At 34.9% G+C, this 24,377-nt stretch overlaps 1 protein-coding gene across 8 annotated transcripts in view; it reads left to right on the top strand.

Moving 5' to 3' along the window:
- The window catches only part of exp (expansion), a 384,871-nt gene that overhangs the window by 181,325 nt on the left and 179,169 nt on the right, over positions 1-24,377 (top strand). For 2 of the 8 annotated variants that reach the window (XM_074137372.1, XM_074137370.1), the window contains exon 2: positions 17,920-17,955. The exons of 4 other annotated variants lie outside the window; for them this stretch is intronic. In XM_074137372.1, the coding sequence (XP_073993473.1) occupies positions 17,920-17,955 (36 nt within the window). Of the gene's footprint in view, positions 1-17,919; positions 17,956-22,299; positions 22,618-24,377 lie in introns of those variants that run through there. 2 more of the 8 variants (XM_074137375.1, XM_074137376.1) reach the window with 1 other exon arrangement.

Raw genomic sequence — 24,377 nt, 5'->3', positions numbered from 1 at the left:
GAAGAGGTACATCACTCTGTAAACAGAATAGCTTGGGCTCATGTTTTCGTAGACATCATCCAGCAAGGTCATTAAACTCAGCATATCGCCGCCTTCGCTAAATGCAGTGCCAACTGTATCCATGTTTATGATTCAGCGTCATCGCCCACTCCCTAGATTCGGGCTGTCTTGATGAGGTTTTTCCATCTTCTACTCCCACTTTTATAATAAAAGTATATATAAAATTAACAAATATTACCTTAACAGCGTTTTTTTTTATAACATTGGTATGATACAAGCAATTAATTTTTGTATACAACTTTTCACTTTTATACTGTTGGACGCCCTTTACAGTTATAGCGTTACAAAAATAAAGTAGTGTTTACCGTAGAACGTAATTACAAAATGACAATTCATAATCTTATAAAAATATTTCTGCTTTCATTTTTTTTTCTTTTACAACTAAATGAAGATAAACAAAAGATATTGACCGGAGAGTTTTTGAAAATCTAGAAGAGCTATGAGGGTGCTGAAAGAATCTGAAGGATTTTCGCGTGAAGTCAGTTGACTTTCGGTGTGAAGATTAGGGTGGATTCTTGAGAATGAAGGAATGAAGGAAAAGACAACAATGGAATGGCAGAATGACCTAACAGCAAATAGTTTACTAGGACCATATTTTGAAAGCTCAAAGAGCATTTTTTTTTTAAAGGAACGAATTCTACAGAGGTATGACGATGTGCGGCAAATGGAGGATGAAAGCCCTAATTTGGTCACCACCAGGAAAAAGAAAGAAGCGGAGACCTAGAGCTTCCTGGCGGCTCTGGAGTTGTACCTATGGGAAAACGGACGTCCTCCTCGAAGAGGAGGATGTCCATAAAAAAAAGAAAAAAAAAGAAGAAGTTTGATAAAACCCTCAACTTAAAGGCTCCAGAATTGGATCAACACTTCCTCCATAAAATTCGCATAGTGTCCAAGTAAAGCCGCACTTAGATCGGTACAAAGTAAGCGTCAGTCTTAACTGAATCTAAGTTTTTGAAGACGAAGAATAATGCTTAAACTTAAAAATCAAGGAGGCATACGAGTATTTCCTGTAAATTCTCTCCCACCCTCCAATAGAAAACTGGACATATCGCACTTCCGTTTTAACTGAATCTCTTTCATATTGGAATACAAATCTGTGGCTTGGTGCAGGAAGTGCTAATGTCAAAAAAAGGATTACGAGTGTACGTCCTCTTTGGTTGATCTGGAGGGGGGGGGAATATTGATGCTAAATTTTGACATTGGCACTAGTAGGTTTTAGTAACTCAGTTACTACTTTGAAATTGACTTCGGCATTCCTTGCAAGAAAAATTCTGATGGTTAATATATCGAAACAGATTTTTTACTCATTTTTACCAAAATCTGACATTGGCACTTCTTGCACCAAGTCACAGAAATAATGCTTTAAAATACAATTGCAAAACTTCCTCAGGCAGGAAGTAAGAAAAAGTAAAAAAATGGTGGAGCCGGCTCCGAATTTCGAAATATTGCCTTTAACTTTGGGTTACTCAATGAACTCTAGCAGCAACCTTGGTGCGTTTACAATAAATCTAGAGCAAAACTTTAGATAATTAGTGGTTTCCGCTCTGTCTAAATTATTTTTTTCCAATTTAGATTATTCTAGATTTTCAGATCTATGAAAAAATTTATTTTTTCTGCAACCATGTAGGGAAGTTCTCATTACTCAATTAAAATCAGCTGTGTAATGCCCAACTTCCCACACTAGTGGGGAAAAATTCCCATTAGTGTCACTTTCCGCACAAGTGAGTGGAAAAACGTTATTGTGCTTCCTTGATATAAGAAGTTTTGTTATTAACATAAATATTTTCTGTAAAACTCTAATAAGCTTATTTAAATTTATTTTATTTAAATAATTAAAAAACGAATATTAAAAAATAAAATAAAAATTGAAAGGAATATAGAAATAAAAATAATACTTTAATAAATAATTAGATATTTTTAATTATAACAGTTAAAAAGGTTATAGTGTTACCTTATAGAAATTTAAAATGGATTCTAGTGATGCCTGTTTAGAAAACACTCCTCCATCAATAAAAGAAACAGCAGAGAATGTAATAAGTAATGTAAATAAGTAAGTAATGTAAATAATTGTAATATAACACTAAATGTTTATAATAAATAAATTACTTTTTGTAGACTGTAAAAATGAAATTTTTAATTTTATTAGTTAATAAATGGTTGCAGAAAAAATATAATATTTAACTCTAGTGTAAAGTATTTTCCTCACACTCAGCAATTTGCACTTGCACTCGCCTCGCTTCGCTCGTTCGTGCGTGCAAACCCTGCCTCGCGTGAGGAAAAGTACTACTTTCCACACTTGTTAAATAAATAACTATAAACGTCAAGTAGCATTTAAAAACCATTCCTAGATTTGATGGAAACCATTAAAAAGATTTAAAAAACTAAATAAATTACAATTTTTATGCAGTTTGTCGCAAATAGAACGTTTTTTTAATACAATTTGTTTAAAGTTGATGAACAAGATGGTACTGGATGATACTTTGTAACCAACCGTAACCATCTCACGTACCAATCTTCCGGGTTATGCGTGCAACTTGAGTTTTTCTTTATGAATTATGCAATACTGTTGCATTACATGCAGCGACATAATGAATGAATACATTAACTTTGAACAATTTTCTCTTATTTAAATACCAATAAAATACTGTAATCCATTTTTTTGGTTAATCCTAAAATATGTTTAGGGTGGATTTTAGCGATTAAGTGATAACAAATGATCATACATTGTCGTCCTTCTTGATCGAAAAAAAAGGTGTTATATTTGGGTGATTTCCAATATTACGCTTGATTGTGAAATTTTTTCCGATCAACCCTTAAAACAACTGTCCTTCCGGAAAAAAACTACGATCCTAACTTCCTGTTATCTTTATTTGTAACTACACTAACAGTTAGAGTGAAAGATGTAATTTTTGTAACCTTGTAATTATTATGGTGTAACATTTTGATGACCTATATATATGACTCCTTTGTCTCCTAATGACGTAGCCCTCCAATACGGGGTGAAATTATATCCATTTTTATACCTTTTACTAATATTATGTTAGAAAATCAGCCCTTGACCGTTTAAATAAGGATGAAATGTTAATAATTCCCGTTAAAAAGTTGTGCTACGTCATAGTTCAATTTAGAAAATATCATTCATTCATAAGAAAAAGGTAACCGGAAATAGTTATCTGTGTTGATTTTTTTTTTTTTTTTTCATAAATTTGTATCTTCTTTCATAACTTCCTGTGCTATATAATGTTCGAAATAGCTGCAGTGATGGCCGTGAATTGGATCACGTAATAAGTGAGATCAGAGTGGATACTTTAAATTACGAAGCACATAACTTTTTTTGGAGAATAACTAGTGTGTGACGCATAAAAGTTTCACAACAAAGCTTCAGTATTCTCTGCTTCATCTGTTTCCAAAGTTTCGTTCCTCATTCATATTTATTTAGTATTTAAAGCGAGTCTATATTATGAAACATAAAGGCTTTGAATGAAAAGTACACTCGTATTACCTCGAGCAGCCAAAGTTGGATACATAATGGATTTGCAACAACGGCTTGATTGCCGTTTGATAAGTGTACATTTTCCTGGATACCCTGATGTTAACAACTAGAGATGAAAAGGATAAAGGACAAATTGAGAAAAATACACGGAGTTTCCCCAAAACCTGGAGAGCCACAAAGACTTGGATCTGTAAAAGATAAGCGATGAATTCGTCTTATCCTTTCTGCTATTGTTGCAAGAATAAATACAGTGATAGTAGAAGATCCAGAATCACCAAGAATCCTGAAGAAGTGTGGGATGGTCCACTTCCCTTCTTTCCCACTTTTTAGGGGATGATCGATAACCTGCATTTCCCCTCCCCCTCAAGGATATAGGGAGTATCCTTGGCTTAAAATGAGGTGAAGTCTAGAAATTAGATGTCGTGGACGGGGGCAACTAGCAGACATATTGTACTTCCAATTCTTTACATTAAAGATTACATAAAAAGCCAAGGCCTAGACCGGGAATCGAACCCACTAAACCAGTGATGGCAAACCTATAGCCCGCGCAAGCTTTTTCACTGACCCACCCAATTGCTAGGCAACCATTTGTTTGCTTACGCAGGTTGATTTAGATTTTCTAATTGTGTGGATAATTTATATTCTATCTGTATTTTTTTCAATCACGCATTGACACAAAAGCAATTTAAATGCTATCTATAACCTTTAGTTTGATTATTACAGTTCTAAAACGCAAATGACGACAAATGCTTTTGTAGTATTTGAAATAAAGCAAAAGTGTTTACAAAATATCAAATAAAATGTATAATTTTACTGATATTTTGTTTGTTCGACAACCCAAAGCAAATAACCATATTTAGATTTTTCTTCAGATAAAACACACTTTTGTAAGGTTTTCTTCAGTTATGTTTGTAAAAAAGAGACTTCCATAGCACTTGTTTCGTCCCGTTTTACCTGTTAAGCCAACTGAATTTTAAAGACGTTTAGTTTTAAAAATATTCAGTTTAAAATCTTTAAACTTAACTCTTGTTGAAATGGGCATTAGTGAACCAAGAGCTAGTACTAAAAAAAAAATGAACAAAATTTGACCCACATCTCAAAAAGGTTCGCCATTTCTGCACTAAACCAACAATACATCTCAGATTTGCGAGTCTCGCAAACAACCGCTCGGCTATCGTGGCGCCTAAAATCCTTGCCTTGGAAGGTTTTATACATAATTTGGGCTCTCCAATATCTTTGTAGACTAATTTTGTTATTGTTTCTTGTTTCAGGTGAGTGGTGCATTGAATACCTGCCATTTTGGTTAAAGGTAACCTTATTTTTTTTTATTATGTACGTTAATAACACAAATGTTATAATGGATCCAACCATTAACTAAAAAACCAAATCACTTTATTCTGCTCCCCCCCCCTTGTAAGTGGACACAATTAAATCTTCACAGCTTCAACACAAACGGGTTTTACGATGATTCATTCGTCGTTGAAATCAAACCAACTATGCCGTGTTTTTTCCTCAAATAAATGACTCTGCACTTTTCCCTTTCTTTGTTAGGTTATCGCCCTAATTTATGTCCTTCTCTGGTATTTCTGCCATTTCCTCTGATGATCTTGTTCTTTACGCTACACTTTTTTTCCCCCCCGCCTAAACTTTGTTACTTAAACTGAGTTGTACTTTTCCAGATCATGGTCCAAGAAAAAGAGTGTTATTGTTGTTAATAAAGACAATTATTTGCATATCTTTGATTTGATCAATTGTAGCACGCGTGTTTTTTTATATCTCTGACCGGTTTCGAATTTAAATCAAAGATATTATCCAGCACTGCGACCTAACTGCATTTTCAGTTATTTGCATCTTTTTCTTTTTGTTTCGTTTCCCCATTTCGTCATCCAACTTAAATGCATCTTTCAACGCATCATGCTGCTAAATGCGCTCTGTAAGGCAATTAATATTTGATTGAGATCCTGACTAATCCATTTTACTCGACTGTATTTCAAAAGTATATTTATTTTTTTTAAATTTACCTGCCAAACCTACAAACATACGGACTGTACAGAACATTTCAACCAAAACTACTGCCGACAAATAGTTGACACTCCTTTCTACGGTGACTAACCTCACTCTTCAACAACGACCTCTACATTCCCTTCATAGACCAACTCGCCAAGACTGAATATCAAAAATTTCATACTACTCTCTCGACTAGCTCTAATCCTCTTGTACTGTCTCTCGCCTTCCTCTGACATCCCTAATACTCCTCGCCGACTGAATCGCCAGTGGCCCCGCAACTTCCTTGTTGGCTGAAGACCTAAACGCCATTATTCTCCTATCTCTCCTCTCTCCTCCTCGTATTCTCCTCCTCACACTCTCCTACTCGTATTCTCCTCCTCACATTCTCCTCTCTCCTATAGAGAGTGCTACCACTGGGTAGTTTCTCTCCTCCTGTTCTCCTCCCGCACCAGTTCATCGCTCTCCTCCTCACATTCTCCTCTCTCCTATAGAGAGTGCTACCGCTGGGTAGCTACTCTCCTCCTGCTCTCCTCCCGCACCAGTTCATCGCTCTCCTCCTCACATTCTCCTCTCTCCTATAGAGAGTGCTACCGCTGGGTAGTTTCTCTCCTCCTGCTCTCCTCCCGCACCAGTTCATCGCTCTCCTCCTCACATTCTCCTCTCTCCTATAGAGAGTGCTACCGCTGGGTAGCTACTCTCCTCCTGCTCTCCACTCTCCTCCTCACACCCTCCGCCCCATATTCTCCTCTCTCCTATAGAGAGTGCTACCACTGGGTAGTTTCTCTCCTCTAGCTCTCCTAGCCTAAAGGCATGGCAGAGTAAATAAATAAATTTTAGGATACCTTTACTTTCTATTAAATTCTAGGCGATTTAGGATAGAGGATAAGTGTGTATTCATTTCCTACTTTATAATTGATTTCCTCTAGAAATTACGCATGCTTACCTACGCCTGATTGGTATTCGTTAAATAAAACTATTCAATTATTTCAAACAAAATTAAAGTTATAACTAGACATTATTCACAACTATTTCGTTTTTGGTCAAGCGTGAGCAATCGCGGCACCCATCTTGCGGATAGCTTTGTCATGTCCAAATGTTGATGCAAAATATTATGTACCCGTTCATTCGAGATGCCCACAGCACTAGCAATCTCACGCACCTTCACTCTTCTGTCATCCATCACCATATCATGGATTTTATCAATGATTTCTGGAGTAGTAACCTCAACAGAGCGTCCAGAACGTTCAGCGTCACTTGTGCCCATATGGCCACTCCGAAAATTTTGAAACCACTTATAAACTGTTCTAATCGAAGGTGCAGAGTCACCATAATGTTTATCAAGCTTCTCTTTACTCTCCTGAGGTGTTTTGCCTTTCATAAAGTAGTGTTTAATCAACACACGAAATTCTTTTTCGTCCATTTTTTGAAAATCACTCGACTTCCTCGATTCAAACGAATGCCAAACACAAAGAAATAGATCGATCTGGCTGAAACTTGGTGTGTGTTCTTCCAAGAGATGCTACTAACTAAACATAACCTCGATACGCGCCAGTAGTGCTATCTCTCTGACTTTGCACGGACTTTTCAAACGACCCTCGTATACACTCTTACTAAAACATGGCGAAGATTCTTGTAACATCCCCAATTATTATACACGATTTTTCTTTTGTCTTTTTTAAACCTCCAAATCTACAAAAAATATTAATAACCAGCTACATATAACCAACATTTTTTTTATACACTTTGTGAAAGCATAAGATTCTGTAAATATGTAATCTATCATTTGAAACGTGTCTGTGAAACGGTTAACGCTTAAACCACATACGACAGCCATGACAATATTATTATGCATTCATGTGCTATGTTCACTTAACAGCATCATATGGTATACGTAATAATTTAAACTATAAATAGTTATATCTGTCAAAATGGATGTAATGTTCAATAAGTGTTTTTGACACCTACACGTTCACCTATTTCGTCATACTGTCGCTTTATCAAGTTATTTTATTTATTATATTCAATTTTTGGTTACAACGATCGGATTCAGAGAAGTTTTTGTTACATAAGATTTCATGTTAACAATAAATAATTTTTATTAAACTATAAAAAGAATCTTTATATATATATGAAGATGATTGCGCAAATGGCCAAAATGTCGAGCTAAATTTTATTTTTTTCTCGTTTATTTGTGCTAAAATTAGCTCAATGGCTCTGTAAGTAACCATGACAACACTGAACATTAGTAGAGCGGTTACCCCGGCTATTTTGCTTAAAGACTACCCCAGCAATAATTCTCGACCTATGTGGAGAGGCATAATTTTGGCCTCCATTAGGAGATCATTTAGTGGCGCGTTGATCTCGAAACTCCTGAACAAATGCGTATTGCTTTGTACTGGACTCTTTGTCTAATAAAGATAGTGAAGATTGGCAAGCATCTCCGTAAATACTGTAATAAACATAGGCTATTTTTTGATAAAAATTAAGTTTCCATAAACAGGAGGGCTATTTTTGGGACGACGGTACCATTTGTGACATATCCAAGAGCACATTAAGTGCATTTTACGCAAAATTTTGGATTTTTCTCTTAATGTGTGGTTTCCAAGTTAATTTGTGATCAACATGTAGGCGCTAAGAACTTTACTACTGACGATTGCAAGACTTTGAATGATCCACCCAGAAGTAAAACTCCAAAACAATGAACTATTAGTCTACACTCTTTACTAGAGAGATCACGAGGCCATACTATCTTTTAAGACGTCTTTCTTGGGTGGACAAGAAGAGTTCTGTAGAAAGCAAGATTTTTAGGCTAGAGGATTGCAGATTGAAGTGCAGCTTCCTGCAACGGGTTTTTTGGCGTCTTAGGTACGAAAAAGGAATGTTTAGATCAGTATTTATGGTGCGATTGGAGACGCAAAAAGGAGGTTAATCATGGATCGAAGTATTTTAGATTGTAGAGATTGAATTCTATTTATACGTAGAATCGAAAAAAAAATGTCTAAATTTTGTAGAATCTAGAACAATGTTGTCATAGAGATCAGTGACCTTTTGCTTTTGCGCTTTTGTTACTTAGGATATAGATTTCACGACGCCATCTAATAAAAACCATGAGTAGGCACAGAAAACAGAGTGTAGAACCATAAAAAAAAAGACACCCATATAGTTGTGGGTGGGATAATTGGTGTGTATTAATGAAGAACTGCAGGGAGTAGCCAATAGATCTTCGTAGCACCGAGCAGAACTACTTGGGACGGACTTCTGGTGGGCGTAACATGTGGCCTCTACACTTATCTTCACTTCTTTGCACAGCTTTGTGTCCTGTTGGACCATCTCTTTCTTCTACTACTTCTTCTACTGCCAACGTCTTATACAGTTCTTTTATCTACGTTTCTTCAAAACGCCTACAGTCTTCTAACTTCTTGCTACAGTATACCCCTTGCTAAATTGCATTAGGCAATAGAACAAAAATAAGTTATTGATAATAATGTCATTTAAAGTTGAAAAGAGAAAAAGTATAACTTAAATATCTATCTCAGTCCAAAAATAAAACCATTGTTAACAAGAAATGAAGCACTTACGAGGTTCGTTTGAAAAGTCCGTGCAAAAATAAAAACTACTTAATTTTTTGGGGTAAACCTTTTTTATTTTTCAACATAGTCTCCTTTTAGGCTTATACACTTCGTCCAACGCTGCTCTAGTTTGTTGATCCCTTCCGAATAATAGGATTTGTCCAAGTCTGAAAAATAGCCATTCGTTTTTACAATCACCTCCTCGTTTGAATAAAATCTTTTTCCCGCCAGCCATTTCTTCATATTGGGGAACAAATAGTAGTCTGAGGGAGCCAAGTCTGGAGAATAGGGGGGATGTGAAACGAGTTGGAACCCTATTTCCATTAATTTTGCGACCACAACTGCTGAGGTGTGAGCTGGTGCGTTGTCGTGATGGAAAAGGACTTTTTTGTGGGCCAATCGTGGTCGTTTTTCTTGCAGCTCGGTTTTCAAACGGTCCAATAACGATGAATAATATGCACATGTAATAGTTTTACCCTTTTCCAGATAGTCGATGAGGATTATTCCTTGCGAATCCCAAAAGACAGTCGCCATAATCTTTCCGGCCGAAGGAACGGTCTTCGCCTTTTTTGGCGCAGATTCCCCCTTGGTAACCCATTGTTTAGATTGTTCTTTGGTCTCAGGAGTGTAGTGATGTATCCATGTTTCATCCACAGTGACGAAACGACGCTTATAGTCCTGCGGATTCTTCTGGAACAGCTGCAAACCGTCCTTGAAACACTTCACACGATTTCGTTTTTGGTCAAGCGTGAGCAATCGCGGCACCCATCTTGCGGATAGCTTTGTCATGTCCAAATGTTGATGCAAAATATTATGTACCCGTTCATTCGAGATGCCCACAGCACTAGCAATCTCACACACCTTCACTCTTCTCTCATCCATCACCATATCATGGATTTTATCAATGATTTCTGGAGTAGTAACCTCAACAGGGCGTCCAGAACGTTCAGCGTCACTTGTGCCCATATGGCTACTCCGAAAATTTTGAAACCACTTATAAACTGTTCTAATCGAAGGTGCAGAGTCACCATAATGTTTATCAAGCTTCTCCTTAGTCTCCTGAGGCGTTTCGCCTTTCATAAAGTAGTGTTTAATCAACACACGAAATTCTTTTTCGTCCATTTTTTGAAAATCACTCGACTTCCTCGATTCAAACGAATGCCAAACACAAAGAAATAGACCGATCTGGCTGAAACTTGGTGTGTGTTCTTCCAAGAGATGCTACTAACTAAACATAACCTCGATACGCGCCAGTGGTACTATCTCTCTGACTTTGCACGGACTTTTCAAACGACCCTCGTATATCTCTTACAAGGGCGCTACACTGTTAGGGTCACCGATTTCAACCAATCATTTTTTTTTTGTTTTTAACAATATTATTAACAATAAATTATTTTGAAAATGCGGCTTATGTCCCGCAGTGCTGGATAAAATGAAAGAGAAATTTTTTATTTTGTTTTAGAGATTAAATTTCATTTATTGAAACCATATTATAGTCTCGAGGCCTGTTTTTTCCTCCCAATGGGCCCCCTTAATCCTGAAATAAACAGTTTCAAGTTTTACAATGAGCTGTATTTCAGCCGTTTTCATTCATTTTTACCCGTAGTAAAAATAAGGTTGTGACTCATTAAAAAAAGTATATATATATACACATATTACGTGGGAATTTCAATTGCAATGAATGAAGTCACAAGAGTTAATTGTGCAATAAACAGTTTGCGGTGAATCTTGAACAGTTAATATTGACCTGTAATGCGTCACACTCAGTCACCATCAGATATTGTTAGAATTACTCCATGTATTAATGAAATATTTCTTTCTTTTTTTTGTCTTTTACAACACGTTGCTCAGTAATCTTATAGATTGTCCAGTTTTCTAAGAAATTTCGTCACGATTTGTGTGGTCTTTGGATGTAAAAAGATAGAATTGAAGTGAATAATCTGTGAATATATATTTCCCAATTGATTTATATTTTTTCACAATTCGAAGGTAATAAGTTGCAGGTCCATAGCTATTTAACAGTTTCTTACAAGCTAATACCAATTTGTGCGAAACCTTAGCTCCTCAAAAAAAAAATGCTCCGGAGTATTCAGATGTTTAGTGGCCTTCTTGAGAAGCATCGTGAGAACAACGTTCAAGTAGCCTAAAGCAATTTCAGTCAAAGTGTCAATTTTTGGAGGGACCGCATTTGTTGAGAAGTATGAACATGTCGCTTTCTCTTACAGCTGATCTTTGATTTTGAGTTCTTCCCAGAGATACCCATTTTGGGGTGGTCCTCGAGTGATTAAACAGCACAAAAAGCTCAGAAAATCTGTATAGTAAATAATATTATAGTTTCAAAACTTTAGATAGAATATAATTTGCATCAGTGCTTAATTAAGCGCTTTAGATTCAGATTATTAACCTCAATAGGTTCCACGAGGACAACCTGCTGCCCGTTATCACGTGATTCAGTTATTTCCAATTTCTCTGCAACCTTGATCATTGGCAAAATGTCATACTGATTTCCTCTCTCAGTTATTAATATACTATATCTGAAGTAAGGTAATTTTTTCTAGTTGTCATTATTAGCTAGTTTTTAACACTTTCTTTGGTGATTGCTCTGTTTTAGATTTGTACATTTTCTTAATTTACTGAACATTCTTCTTTGTTCTAATTTTAATTGTCTATCTTTTCCAAGAGTAATGTGTGGCACTCTTATCGCTTTTCTCCTGAGTTCAAGGAAAACTGGTTTTGTCAAATTGGTTAAGAGTTGGTTGTATGTCCTCTTCTGGTAGGTGTCACCAGAAGAGGGTTCATTTTTTTACAACAGCACAGTTGTTAAGAAGTAAAGAAATTGCATGTCCAGACTTTGGCTTTCGATTAAAGGAACAACGGAAATTTCCGTTTTACAATTAAGTAGGTTATCTGTGCATTTAGAATTTTAATGGAGATCAAGTGAAATTTGGCAGAAGTAAAAACAAAAATTACTTTCGACTGAAACAGTGAAGTTCTTTGCTGATTCTAGACATGAACTTCAATTCAGCTATTGTTCTAAATTAGGTTAACTTTATTGGCATAAACTCAACTATGATCAAACTAGTTTAGACTCTCTGTAGAATGACTTGAGTTAAAAGCAATTTGATTGTTTTTTTGCGCCTGATTAGATAAACTCTTGTGCACCAATAAAAAGTGCCTTACCACGGTCAGACATGAAACCTCAGAACTGTTCCCTTTTTCTAGCTCCAGAGGGAAATCGCTTTTTGGCTACCCAAACTAGCAAAGAAGTACGCTAGTTTTGAATACTCAGGATGTTCGGTCACTCTAGCTATAGTTTACTTACATTAATGTGCTTATGTAAGCCATTTCGGTTTCCTGGATCACCTTTCACGCCTTAGTCTTAGGAAGATTAAGATGTAATCCCCATCTACTGCTTTTTATTAATGCTAAGTCCAATAATTGGGAATACAGCTATTGGCTAGAAGTGTAAACATCTCTTAAGCATTCAGACTACCTTGAAATAGGTTAAGATTCAGAAAATTGCAGGACGGTATAGTGAGCTAAGTTTAGAAGGCTGTTTCCCTTAATAGTTACAATTTTCTTTAATATTGCTGGAAAATAGTTATCTAACAATATATTTTCAACTGATAAACTCAACAAAAAAAAAAAAGACCTAGCGAAGAAAATCTGAAAATAAGGAAACTATTTGAAAAGTCCTTCTAAAACGTTTTCTTTCTATTGTTTTGTAGAAAGCCAGGGGATGGCTCTCTAGAATAGGTGGAACGTTAAAAAGCGCGTTTTAACAGTATGATGCAGTGTCATGCACTAGTTATTGCAGTTCTAGTAATGTACCGCCCAACAATAACGTAACACCCAACAACTATTGTACTGTGTACTGGCTTCACTAACCAACATTATGATCGTATTTACTGTTTCTAAGGCTCGTATATAGCGTTTCACTTTCCTCTACATTTTAGCCGCAGTCGCACATTAGAAGGGGAGTCTTGTCTTCTAAATGTCCTAGAAAGAATCATTTCCAATCGTAAAGTCGAACTTCGTGTTGATTCATTGAGTAGATACGATAATGGTTCTTCTGATTGTAGATTGACTATTTCCATGTTATCTCCACTAACATCTTTGCACTTGTCTCATCATTTTATGAAACTTCTTATCCCCGCAGCGAAGAATTCTTTATCTTGATCACGAAGCCAGTACTGGTTGCTGTCGAACTTAATGTCACGTAAAGGGGTTTTCAATGGACCAATTCGAAAGGGCAAGGCTGGGATGTAAGGAACATAAGGCAGTAGCTCCTAACCTATTTTGTTACCAACAGTTTCGAGCATCAGTTGTGCCGTTTGAGGTCGAGCTTTGTTTGGAAGAAGAATCATGCCTTTTCTCTGCCATCCTAGACGTTTCCTTTATCAGCGCGAGCTTAACTTTGTACTCAATCATGTCTAACTAGTCTAAGCGTAGTATTCTGCATTCCTCCTCCAACCACAACGTCTGTTAACTGCTACCTGTCACCCTGAGCGGTGCTCGTCGCTTACTCTTTTGAGGCCACCTCTAAACTTTTCTTAAAACTCATTCGGTTCATGCAACTTCTGCCCTATTATTTTATTCATCCGAGAGAATATTCCTGACGATTGTATACACTTTCGGAAAGTAAAAAACTTGGGAACACAGAACGCTGTTCTTTAAAAGTGTTTTCTGCAAGCGGTCACGCCATCGAAACTAAAACCTTAAAGGTTATATTTTACGTAAATATTAATGGATCAGCTGACTGACTCTCGACGCATGGTTGCCAACCAACACCTAAAAAAGTATAAATTCCCCTGCATTAAGCATTGCCTTCACTAAATATTTTTGTCTTTATTTATTGAATGAACCTCCTACTAAGGAATCGATCCGAATTTTATCGAGTATATCATATTTTTCACGTGTAAGTTTTTTGAATTCTAAGGTTAAAACTCACAAATTTTTTGTAACAGTCTATAGCCTTAGATATTTTTATTAAAAAATATCGATTAATGATATTGATAGTATTATTGAATTTTAAAATTATTAAAGGGAATTATGTTTACATAAAGCAAAATCGCTATAAATAGAAAGTAAATGATCTCTCTAATAGACAATTATTTTACCCTACCTAATATGCTTAGTACGTGTTAGCTCAGAGCGAGTCCTCCTCTTCGTACAGGTGGCTCGGATGGTTTATTGCTAAGAACTCCCAAAGAGTAATCACTCTCACGCCGATGAAATTACTTTCACCTGTTCAGAAAACGCTCATTACAGTTGGAGCGTCCATGTACCTTGTTAAAGTCTACAGTTCATCCACTTTTGTCCATAATGGACTATTTCATGTACGTATGTTTAGAACCTCCACATAGATTGATGGGCAACACATAGAATATTAGAATTTTTATGGTTTTCACAATTTTATAGCTGTCGTTAAAATTTTTCAATTAACCATATAAGTAAGCCGTTAATTAATGGCAATAATAGCAATTAATTTTAAGTACTACGTATTTTTAATTTTTAATTTTTTTTAAATAAATTAATATGAAGCAATAAATAATTTTTGTTAAATAGAAAATATATCGATTAAACTCAATAATAGATCGATAAAGACCTATGAATTAAATTCATTAAAATTTTCTTAGAATATTATTTAATTTTTAATTTTGAATGGTTTCATTATTTGTAATCATTTTACTAAAGATGGTTTTTCAATACTTCTGTACGTTTTATAGTTCTCGAAAACAGAGTAATTTTGCTTAAAAAGGATTTTTTTAAAATTTCATCGAAGCTGTAGTCTATTCTGTTCTGGTCTAACAAGAAAAAATAACGGAAAAATTGTAGCTGATTAAAATTTTTGATGCCTAATCTATGTCTTCCCCTCAAAACCCCTAATAATTAATTTTACTGAAGCAATATTTAAGTGTAATCTTTTACAAAATACTTGATTAAATTACCCAGCATCATCTCATAGATGATGGGTCCCCAAGTTTTCATCCAACAATCAGCTTAAACATTCCCGCACTCTCTCGCAGTTCTCTCTCCTAAAGCCTCCCCCCCTATGTCTTGACCAATAGGTTTTCGATTGGGAAAAAAAGAAAAGATCACATGTACCAAGCTTAAGAAGGAACCAAACTTTGGGTTAATTTTGTGTAAATAGGCGGCCACGGTAGCCGAGCGGGTTAAGTGGCAACACCTGCAAAGTCAATTCTGCATTGTGGTATTGGGTTCGATTCCCGGTCTTGGCCTTGGATTTTATTTAATGGTTAAATGAAAAATACAGTGAAGTACGTTTGCTAGTCGTCTCCGTCCATGACACCTAGTATATGGTAATTGGACATTAAGCCCCGCCTAAAAAAAATAGGCGCTTACTTTACTTGTTTTACTTTTATTTTGTGTAAATAGTTTCTTAATATAACCAAAATCAAATAACATTTAACTGTTCTACTTCTTTTAGGGCAAGCTTAATTTTTTTATTCATCCTTTTTTTCGGATTTTTAGTCCGCACAATGAGAGCATTGAATATCATCACACAAAACACAACAGATCATCATACCACCTGTTCAAATCACTCGATAGTATTTCGTTTCGATCGTTAACTGCAGGTTCCAACGTATACCACTCATAATTAAGTCTTATTTTGCTTTTTCTCACTGTACTAAGTCAAATTTTCCAAATTGAATGGCCCAGAAATACCCATTTTGAGGTCACTAGAGGATACCAGTAATAATAATATCAAATGTGGTTGAAACCGGAAATGGTTTTTTTTACTCGTCGATTTCTATTTGTTGGTGGGGGGGGGGTTTGTAAGGTGCGCAACAACAAGAGTCCTTTGCACCTAAACTATACTGTAGAATACACTTTACTACACAGCCTAACCTACACCTAGTCAATCTGATCGATACAAACCTAACGGTTGGCCTAACTCCTCTTTTCTTCTAACCTAACTAACTAATGTTGGGGTGGAGTACTCGATATTCCTCGCACCCCATAGAGATCTAACCTAAATTTTAAAAAAACCTATTTACACAAAATTTATATGTACACTCATATACTCATCTTATTAATTACATTCATCCTAATAATTACATTCATCCTAATAAATACAATCATCCTAATAAATACAATCATCCTAATAAATACATTCATCCTAATAAATACATTCATCCTAATAGTTATATTCCTATATATTCATTGAGAGGAGTACTCTATATTCCTCTCACTCATTTACAATCCTAAATCTATTTACATTTACGCAGCCCATTCATACGCGTGCCAGGGTGCCAATCCCGACACAGACCCACCCGTCCTAGAAAGCAGTGGCTCCCGAGAAAGTGCAGGAAGACGTCCTGCGAGACAAGAAGACAAAAGTTTGCCACCCCTGCCCCGGCATCCAGATTTCTATTTTCTCGAAAATCGCTTTCTATTTAATCTTTAACTGCTAAAACAATTAATGGACTCTATATTAAAAAAAAAAAATAAATCATTATTTAGTTTTATCAGATACCACTGCAATCCTATATAATTACTTTCCAATCTTACTTTCCTTCTTATCAACTTATCTATTCTTAATTAATCTTAACAGTAAACGAACGTAAATATTTATTAACCATAAATAATTTATTGAAACTTATGTTAAACGAAGGTGAAAAGAGAGACTGAAGAAAGTTTACCTGCTGAACATTACCTGCGCACAGTTAGCCAGGATTAGATTACGTAGTGGAACACATTCTCCATGATTTATGGTTACCAATTCGTAGCTGCCCTTAATTCAAGTTTATACGCGCTGATAAATAGAGTTTTTGTTATCTATGAAGATTTTGAATCAACAATCTAGCAAATTTATTGGAAATTGCCACATTTTAAAATGTTCTTAAAATTTGGGTTGCCAATCTATTGCACCCAATTATCTTTTTTTAATAAGAATTATGAATAAACCTCCAGATTATTGGTTACCAGATTGATAACTATTCCATTATGGCTAAAAAATGTATCAAATCCTTGAACTCACTAACAAACGGAAGTATTAACAAATGTTCAAAGGTCGTCTTGACTGATACAGGATGCTCCCAGTCATTTCTAAGACGTCCTTCACAAAAAAAAAAAAAAACAATTCTACTAAGCCTTCTCTATGTTGCAACAATGGTCACAGTTTAGGCAATTCTTATTTCTTGGTTCTAGATTCCTGTTTAATATCTTTGAATGAGATTGTTTCATGATTCATTGCGGTGAACTTGGAAAAATACTTGATTCTATTTAGGTTTCTCATGAATTGGCTGCAACTATTAGTGTGTACGTCACAATATTTAGCCTTTAGCTGGGATTCTTTTAGATTCAATTGCCTGTGAACTGGAACATAACGCGCATTTTAATATAATTTAGCTCTTTTGATTGGAGTACACTCTCAGCTTAAAATTGGGAATTTGAAAAACTGTCCCAATTAGAACCCCAATAATTGTCGTATCAGATTCTTTGAGTTTTCTCTGAAATAATAAGTATTGCGCAGATAAGATTTTAGTGCAGTTAAATTTTGTAATAGTTTAAAAAAAGGTTTAAACAAATTGCATTTATGTTATTACTGCAGCAGCAATATTATGCAATCTTAGTACATAACTTGCGTTTGTCCAATTTATAATATTTACGCCTTGTGTCATGAAAAGTTCACGTACTTCTTAATGATGTTAGTTCCACATCTCATAAAGAAACTTGCTTTTCTATTTTGAAATTCATGATTATATTAAACTTATCTTAAAGATTATCTAATTACAGTATACTAAGCTAAGATGACTGTTACAGATTCCAAGGGAGCTATCCATCGCTCAATTCTATCAAGTATGTATTTCTCTATACAAAGAAAAGAAAATAGTACACAGCTGATAAATTATTTATCAGCCATGCTTGTGCAGCCTTATTTTCAGAACACATAGAAATTACTTTTTCGTTCTGAAAAGTTGAACTTTGATTGTTCAATCAAATCACAGCCGCGCTGATTGATTGCACCTTTAAGCACTTTATTTATTGATGTAAATATATAGTATAGAATTGTGCAGTTTTGTTTAGCTTTGGCTTCTATTTTGTTATTTGCTTGTACATATCCGTTTGCTTTGATTACATTTTGTGCTAAAAGCTAATCTATTGATTGTTAAGTATTTTATTGATTGATGTTGAAAGAATCGATGAAAGTTAAAAATTAAATTATGATTAGTCTGTGCAACAGTTTCCTTTATTTTATGAATTTCTTCAACAAGTTGTTCTTTCAAGGAAAAATTTGAGGCTATTTATTATCATTAGAGAAAATAATCTATTGAGTTTCTATTTGATTTTGAGGTTCTGCATCAAGAAAACAGGCCCCTCACTTCTGACTAGAATTTGCTCATGACTCTTCCAATTCTTCTGCTGGCAACTTAATTGTCAGCCCTCGAATTTCGTCTAGAAACAATTTGAGCCATAGATAAAGTCTATGGCTGTGAGTTCCTAGTTAAATATCCTTCTACAAGATCCGCCCAATCAATATCGAATGGCCATATCGATCATTGCGAATTGTAAAAATGATTGCTTCACCAGCAGGTAGGCTAACCCAAGTTGGCTACCTGTTTTTCTTACAAACAATGACAAATTCCTTTTCAATAACATTCAAAAATTTCCTATGCCTTCTTAATAATTCTTTTATTGGTTATACGAGGGTCGTTTGAAAAGTCCGTGCAAAAATAAAAACTACTTAATTTTTTGGGGTAAACCTTTTTTATTTTTCAACATAGTCTCCTTTTAGGCTTATACACTTCGTCCAACGCTGCTCTAGTTTGTTGATCGCTTCCGAATAATAGGATTTGTCCAAGTCTGAAAAATACGTTTCTACAATCACCTCCTCGTTTGAATAAAATCTTTTTCCCGCCAGCCATTTCTTCATATTGGGAAACAAATAGTAGTCTGAGGAGCCAAGTCTGGAGAATAGGGGGGATGTGAAACGAGTTGGAACCCTATTTCCATTAATTTTGCGACCACAACTGCTGAGGTGTGAGCTGGTGCGTTGTCGTGATGGAAAAGGACTTTTTTGTGGGCGTTTTTCTTGCTGCTCGGTTTTCAAACGGTCCAATAACGATGAATAATATGCACCTGTAATAGTTTTACCCTTTTCCAGATAGTCGATGAGGATTATTCCTTGCGAATCCCAAAAGACAGTCGCCATAATCTTTCCGGCCGAAGGAATGGTCTTCGCCTTTTTTGGCGCAGATTCCCCCTTGGTAACCCATTGTTTAGATTGTTCTTTGGTCTCAGGAGTGTAGTGATGTATCCATGTTTCATCCACAGTGATGAAACGACGCTTAAAGTCCTGCGGATTCTTCTGGAACAGCGGCAAACCGTCCTTGCAACACTTCACACGATTTCGTTTTTGGTCAAGCGTGAGCAATCGCGGCACCCATCTTGCGGATAGCTTTGTCATGTCCAAATGTTGATGCAAAATATTATGTACCCGTTCATTCGAGATGCCCACAGCACTAGCAATCTCACTCACCTTCACTCTTCTGTCATCCATCACCATATCATGGATTTTATCAATGATTTCTGGAGTAGTAACCTCAACAGGGCGTCCAGAACGTTCAGCGTCACTTGTGCCCATATGGCCACTCCGAAAATTTTGAAACCACTTATAAACTGTTCTAATCGATGGTGCAGAGTCACCATAATGTTTATCAAGCTTCTCTTTAGTCTCCTGAGGCGTTTTGCCTTTCATAAAGTAGTGTTTAATCAACACACGAAATTCTTTTTCGTCCATTTTTTGAAAATCACTCGACTTCCTCGATTCAAACGAATGCCAAACACAAAGAAATAGACCGATCTGGCTGAAACTTGGTGTGTGTTCTTCCAAGAGATGCTACTAACTAAACATAACCTCGATACGCGCCAGTGGTGCTATCTCTCTCACTTTGCACGGACTTTTCAAACGACCCTCGTATACTCGTATTTACATTATCAAAAACCTAATCTTCGTAAGTTACAAAAAAAATTCATGTGATAATTCCTTTGTTACAATAATTATTATAATTTTAAAATAAAATATTTATTTGCAACACAATTCTAATTACTAGATTTCAATGTGAATTAAACTTGACTCCGTTTCATTAGTGCGAACAGAAATTATAATATATTTATATGACCTGAATATCGTTTTATTTTTGTAAAAGTAAATTGCAACATCGATAATCTATTTAATTACATCATAATTTTTTATTTTTATTGTTCCACACAATAAAGTGAAAGGTAATTTCGATATTGTGATTATTAGTGAATAACTTCTCTAATTAGAGTAATATTTAAAATGCAACAGGACACCTCTACTATAGTTCTTGTCACCTGATGCAAATTGAAGCCTAGTTTTACCCCTTCACTTATGAACAAAGTATTTAGTTTTACCATTTCACTTATCCATTACTTTCTAGTAATAGATAAATAGATTTCCCTGATTATTTACTTATTTGTGGCAATAAAATAATTGATTGGTATTCCAAGTTGTCTAAAACTAAGTTTTATTGGTTCATCTATAAGGTTCTCGTATATGCAATTCCAGCAATACAGGCAAGTATTGCTGGTTAAATCAACTCAAACCCCTGTCATTATCCAATTAAAGCAAATGTCCCTATTTTGATTTAAAGTAATATTCTTTTTATGCCATTCGCATTTATTTAATACTTATTACCTCTTATCCTCTGCAAGGGGACGCATAGTGATCGTGCAGACTTGTAATCTTCAAATTTTCACCAGAAATAGAAGTATCTTAGGATTTCAGGATTGTCAGTAGTATACCATATAGAAAAGAGATATTTCCTTCTAATTAAGTCAAATAATAACCTATTTTTTCCAGGCGGGGCTTAACGTCCAACTACCAATTAGGTGTCGTGGTCTCCGTACTTTACTATAAACAATTTTTTCTAACAAATAAAAAGTAGTCATGCGCAGGATTCGAACTGGGGATCTAAGGTCCTTCTCCTCTTTGCGCAGATTGCAATGAGGAGGAGGATTTCAAACATATAATAATGATATGTCCACGTTATGTCCAGTAGAAAGGAAACTTAACGTTTGACGGACTTATACAGGTATTTAGATGCACCATTTCGCTACAAAGACATAATATTCTCCACCAACATCTATGTGCTTAAATCTGTAGCAGAGCTAGCAAAGAAATATGAGTGTATTTAAAAGTTATAGCCGATTAGAATGAATGGAAGAAAATGATTAGAGAAGGATTACGGTGATTTTAATTTCGGTTAAGCTATAAGGATGGCAGGACTATAGAGTACAGATCCATCCATTAGTTGTAAGGTTTATGTAAATAGTTGTATATAGTAGAGGGATGAATGTGTGAAGCGAATGTATTTATAAGTAAGAGTGGAGAGTGAGTGATATTCTAGTGATAAGCACCTAGACAATGCTGGCTGTATGGCGAAAGCCAATGCCCAAAAAAAAGGCAAAAAACTGGGAATCTCCCACTAACAAAGCCACACTCTTGACCACCAGACCATAGGCGGCTCCTATTTCATTCTAATTAAATATTGTGCTCTAAGCCAATATTAAATAAGCATCAACCCCTAATTTTTTTGTGAATTTGAACGAAAAACTGGTTAGCAGTGATCCCCAAAAAAACTGATACAATGTTAGCAACAGGCTCTTTTATTGCAAGGAGGAAAACTTTATCCCCAATTTTGAAAACGTTTTTTCTGGGATGGTATGTTTTTAGGAGGAAGGAGTAAATTCCAAAGCTTCCTGTAGAATGAAAAAAAAGGAAGTTAGCAATCCCCTTTAGATGAAATAGTATGTTATTTCCGGTTTATTGTGAAACCATCTGGTTATCCAGGTGTCCTTAATCAAAAGTAAAAAAATAATTTAAATATTTAGTTTGTCCATTTTCGATTTAATATGAAGGGACATTTTTGAGTGCATTTTAAACATTTCCCTCTTTTTTTTCGGATTTATTCAATTCTAAATGTTCATCTTTATCCTTTTAAATTCAGATTCATGGGAGCCAAAGATTTGGTGGGGAACCGTGATATATATATATTTCTTGTTCTTATTGTTTTCATTTTTTTTTTAGAGATACATAGAGAAGGGGAGTTATAGTAATGTCCTTGGAGGGCGCATGCGCATAGCCCATAGCCGGGCCTTCCATCAATGAGGCTTTCACTCCTCAGTGTGTAAATAGCTGTTCAGTAGCTAAGACCTCCCTCCTCCTCCTTATAACTCGTCTAATTGTAAATTATCAATTCAAAATAGTAAAATTTTTTAGTTCGTGGTGTTTTTAAGTTACCCAAAATATAATTTTTTTGTTTTTTGTTTTTTGGTTTTTTCAAAACAATTTTTTAAAGTGTGTCTATGTGGTCGTCCCCCCTTACCTAGGTTTTATTTTTGTTGAACTTATTTTTCTTTACTGATCAATCAAAAAAAATTTGATTTTTTGGAACACCTGGATTATTAATACTATTTTAAATAATATAGTTTTTGGTGAGTAACATTTTTATTAACAATAAGTTCATTCTTTTTTTGTGGCCTTGATTTAAATTTAAATTATGCAACCCCATTGGTGGAAGGTTATTTTACCAAATTATTTCTCCTCCATGCAGTAATCCCCTCTTTTTACATTTTAAACCCTTTTTTTAATATATTTTTTTGAGTTCATTTATAATATTTTTTAAAAAAAGTATTCAACGTCTGGTATTACTCCATCGATATTAATTATCCTAAGTATTCGACCTACATACAGGTCAGAGTTTAGGGGTTGTTCTGGGCCTATATTATGCACCCTAACAATTTAATTTAATTTTTATTTTTTTTACCTAGATTAACTTTTTTTTTTAAATTTAAGATTAGTTCGTAATTACTTATGGTTACCTTTTACTTTTTAAGTAGATAATTTATAATCTTGTTTTTACTTTCACTTTTTTGTTGATTATCATTATTTTTTTTGTCCAGTATTTTTATTTATTATTTATCTTTTTTTTTTTTTAGTTCCGCTTAAATTAAAATGTAAATTTGATTTACACGATTGTTTGTAAACAAATTTTCCGTAGTTCAAAGGCATCTTTTAGATTAGGAGATTGCACAATTTCTTTGACTCAAATCGATTTCTTTTAGGAAAACTTTTTTCCAGAAGTTTTGATCAAATGAATTTTCATTTATTAATTTGTTATATTCATTAAAATATTGTGCTCGTTGATTTAAATGATGAAAGAGTGACTTTTTTGTGTGGTTATCAAATATATAGTAGGTTCTTGCTTCGGCTAGATCCTTGCTACCTTTGCTATAGACCCTAAGGATGGGTTGGGCTACCCACAATTAGTGCATCCACTTCACAGACGTCAGTTTAATTAGGGATCTAGTCAAAACTAAAAAAATAAAGTCTTTCTCTTCACTTAAAAGAGCCAAACTCAGTCAAAAAAAAAGCACATTTTTTGCTCATGTTCAGCATAGAATTGATGCTCAGTCCGACATCACTGCACGTGTTATCCATTTCCATGACTTTCTAGATCTGCAATTACACGTGGAAAAAAAATCCCTTTTTTTTTTCAGTTCACCACAAGATAAGCATCTTCTTCCCTGAAATTTTTCAGTTAAGGTCCCCCCGAATAGATCATTTCCCAGGGTTAGTTTGTTGAAAAGAGGAATAATCAAAGGGAAATATTGTGGATGTTGGAGTTCAAGGATATCTTAGGCTATTTTAGGGAACCTTAAGAGCTGCTCCTGGGTGAAGATCCTTAGAACGTATTTTTTTTTTTTTTTGGCGCTATAAGAATCAAACTCAGACTCCTGGTCCACATCCTTGGATAGATCCTTAATAATACCGTTGAATGCGTCTCCATGGTAGCAATACTTTTGATTTCTCCATTTTTTTAATTATCCACAAATAATAAAGAATTGCCCTGTACCCGAATAAGGTTTGCCATATTGTTCTTTATGGTCTATACCACCGTTTCAGGACGTATCTGTAATAACATTTCACTATTAATGAGAATTCAATTTGTAGGTTATTCATCGGGGTTTTCTGGATGAAACTTAATTTTAACTTGGATGTAGATTTTCGAATTTACTTTATTCTATGATCTAAAATTGTTGTCTAGCTATGGAATAACTTTCTGTGTAATTCATTTTTGTAAAAAAGAATTTCATAATTTCTATGATGGGAAATATTCCCATTAAATAACTTTTACTTTTTCTGAGTTCTAATTATATGATATTTTACTACTCCATTTTATATGTTTGTAAAT

Source organism: Rhodnius prolixus, unplaced genomic scaffold (genome assembly GCF_049639745.1).
Source record: "Rhodnius prolixus isolate KJV_2025 unplaced genomic scaffold, Rpr scaffold_5, whole genome shotgun sequence".
NCBI classification, from domain to species: Eukaryota; Metazoa; Arthropoda; class Insecta; order Hemiptera; family Reduviidae; genus Rhodnius; species Rhodnius prolixus.
This window is presented reverse-complemented; position numbering and strand designations above follow the sequence as displayed.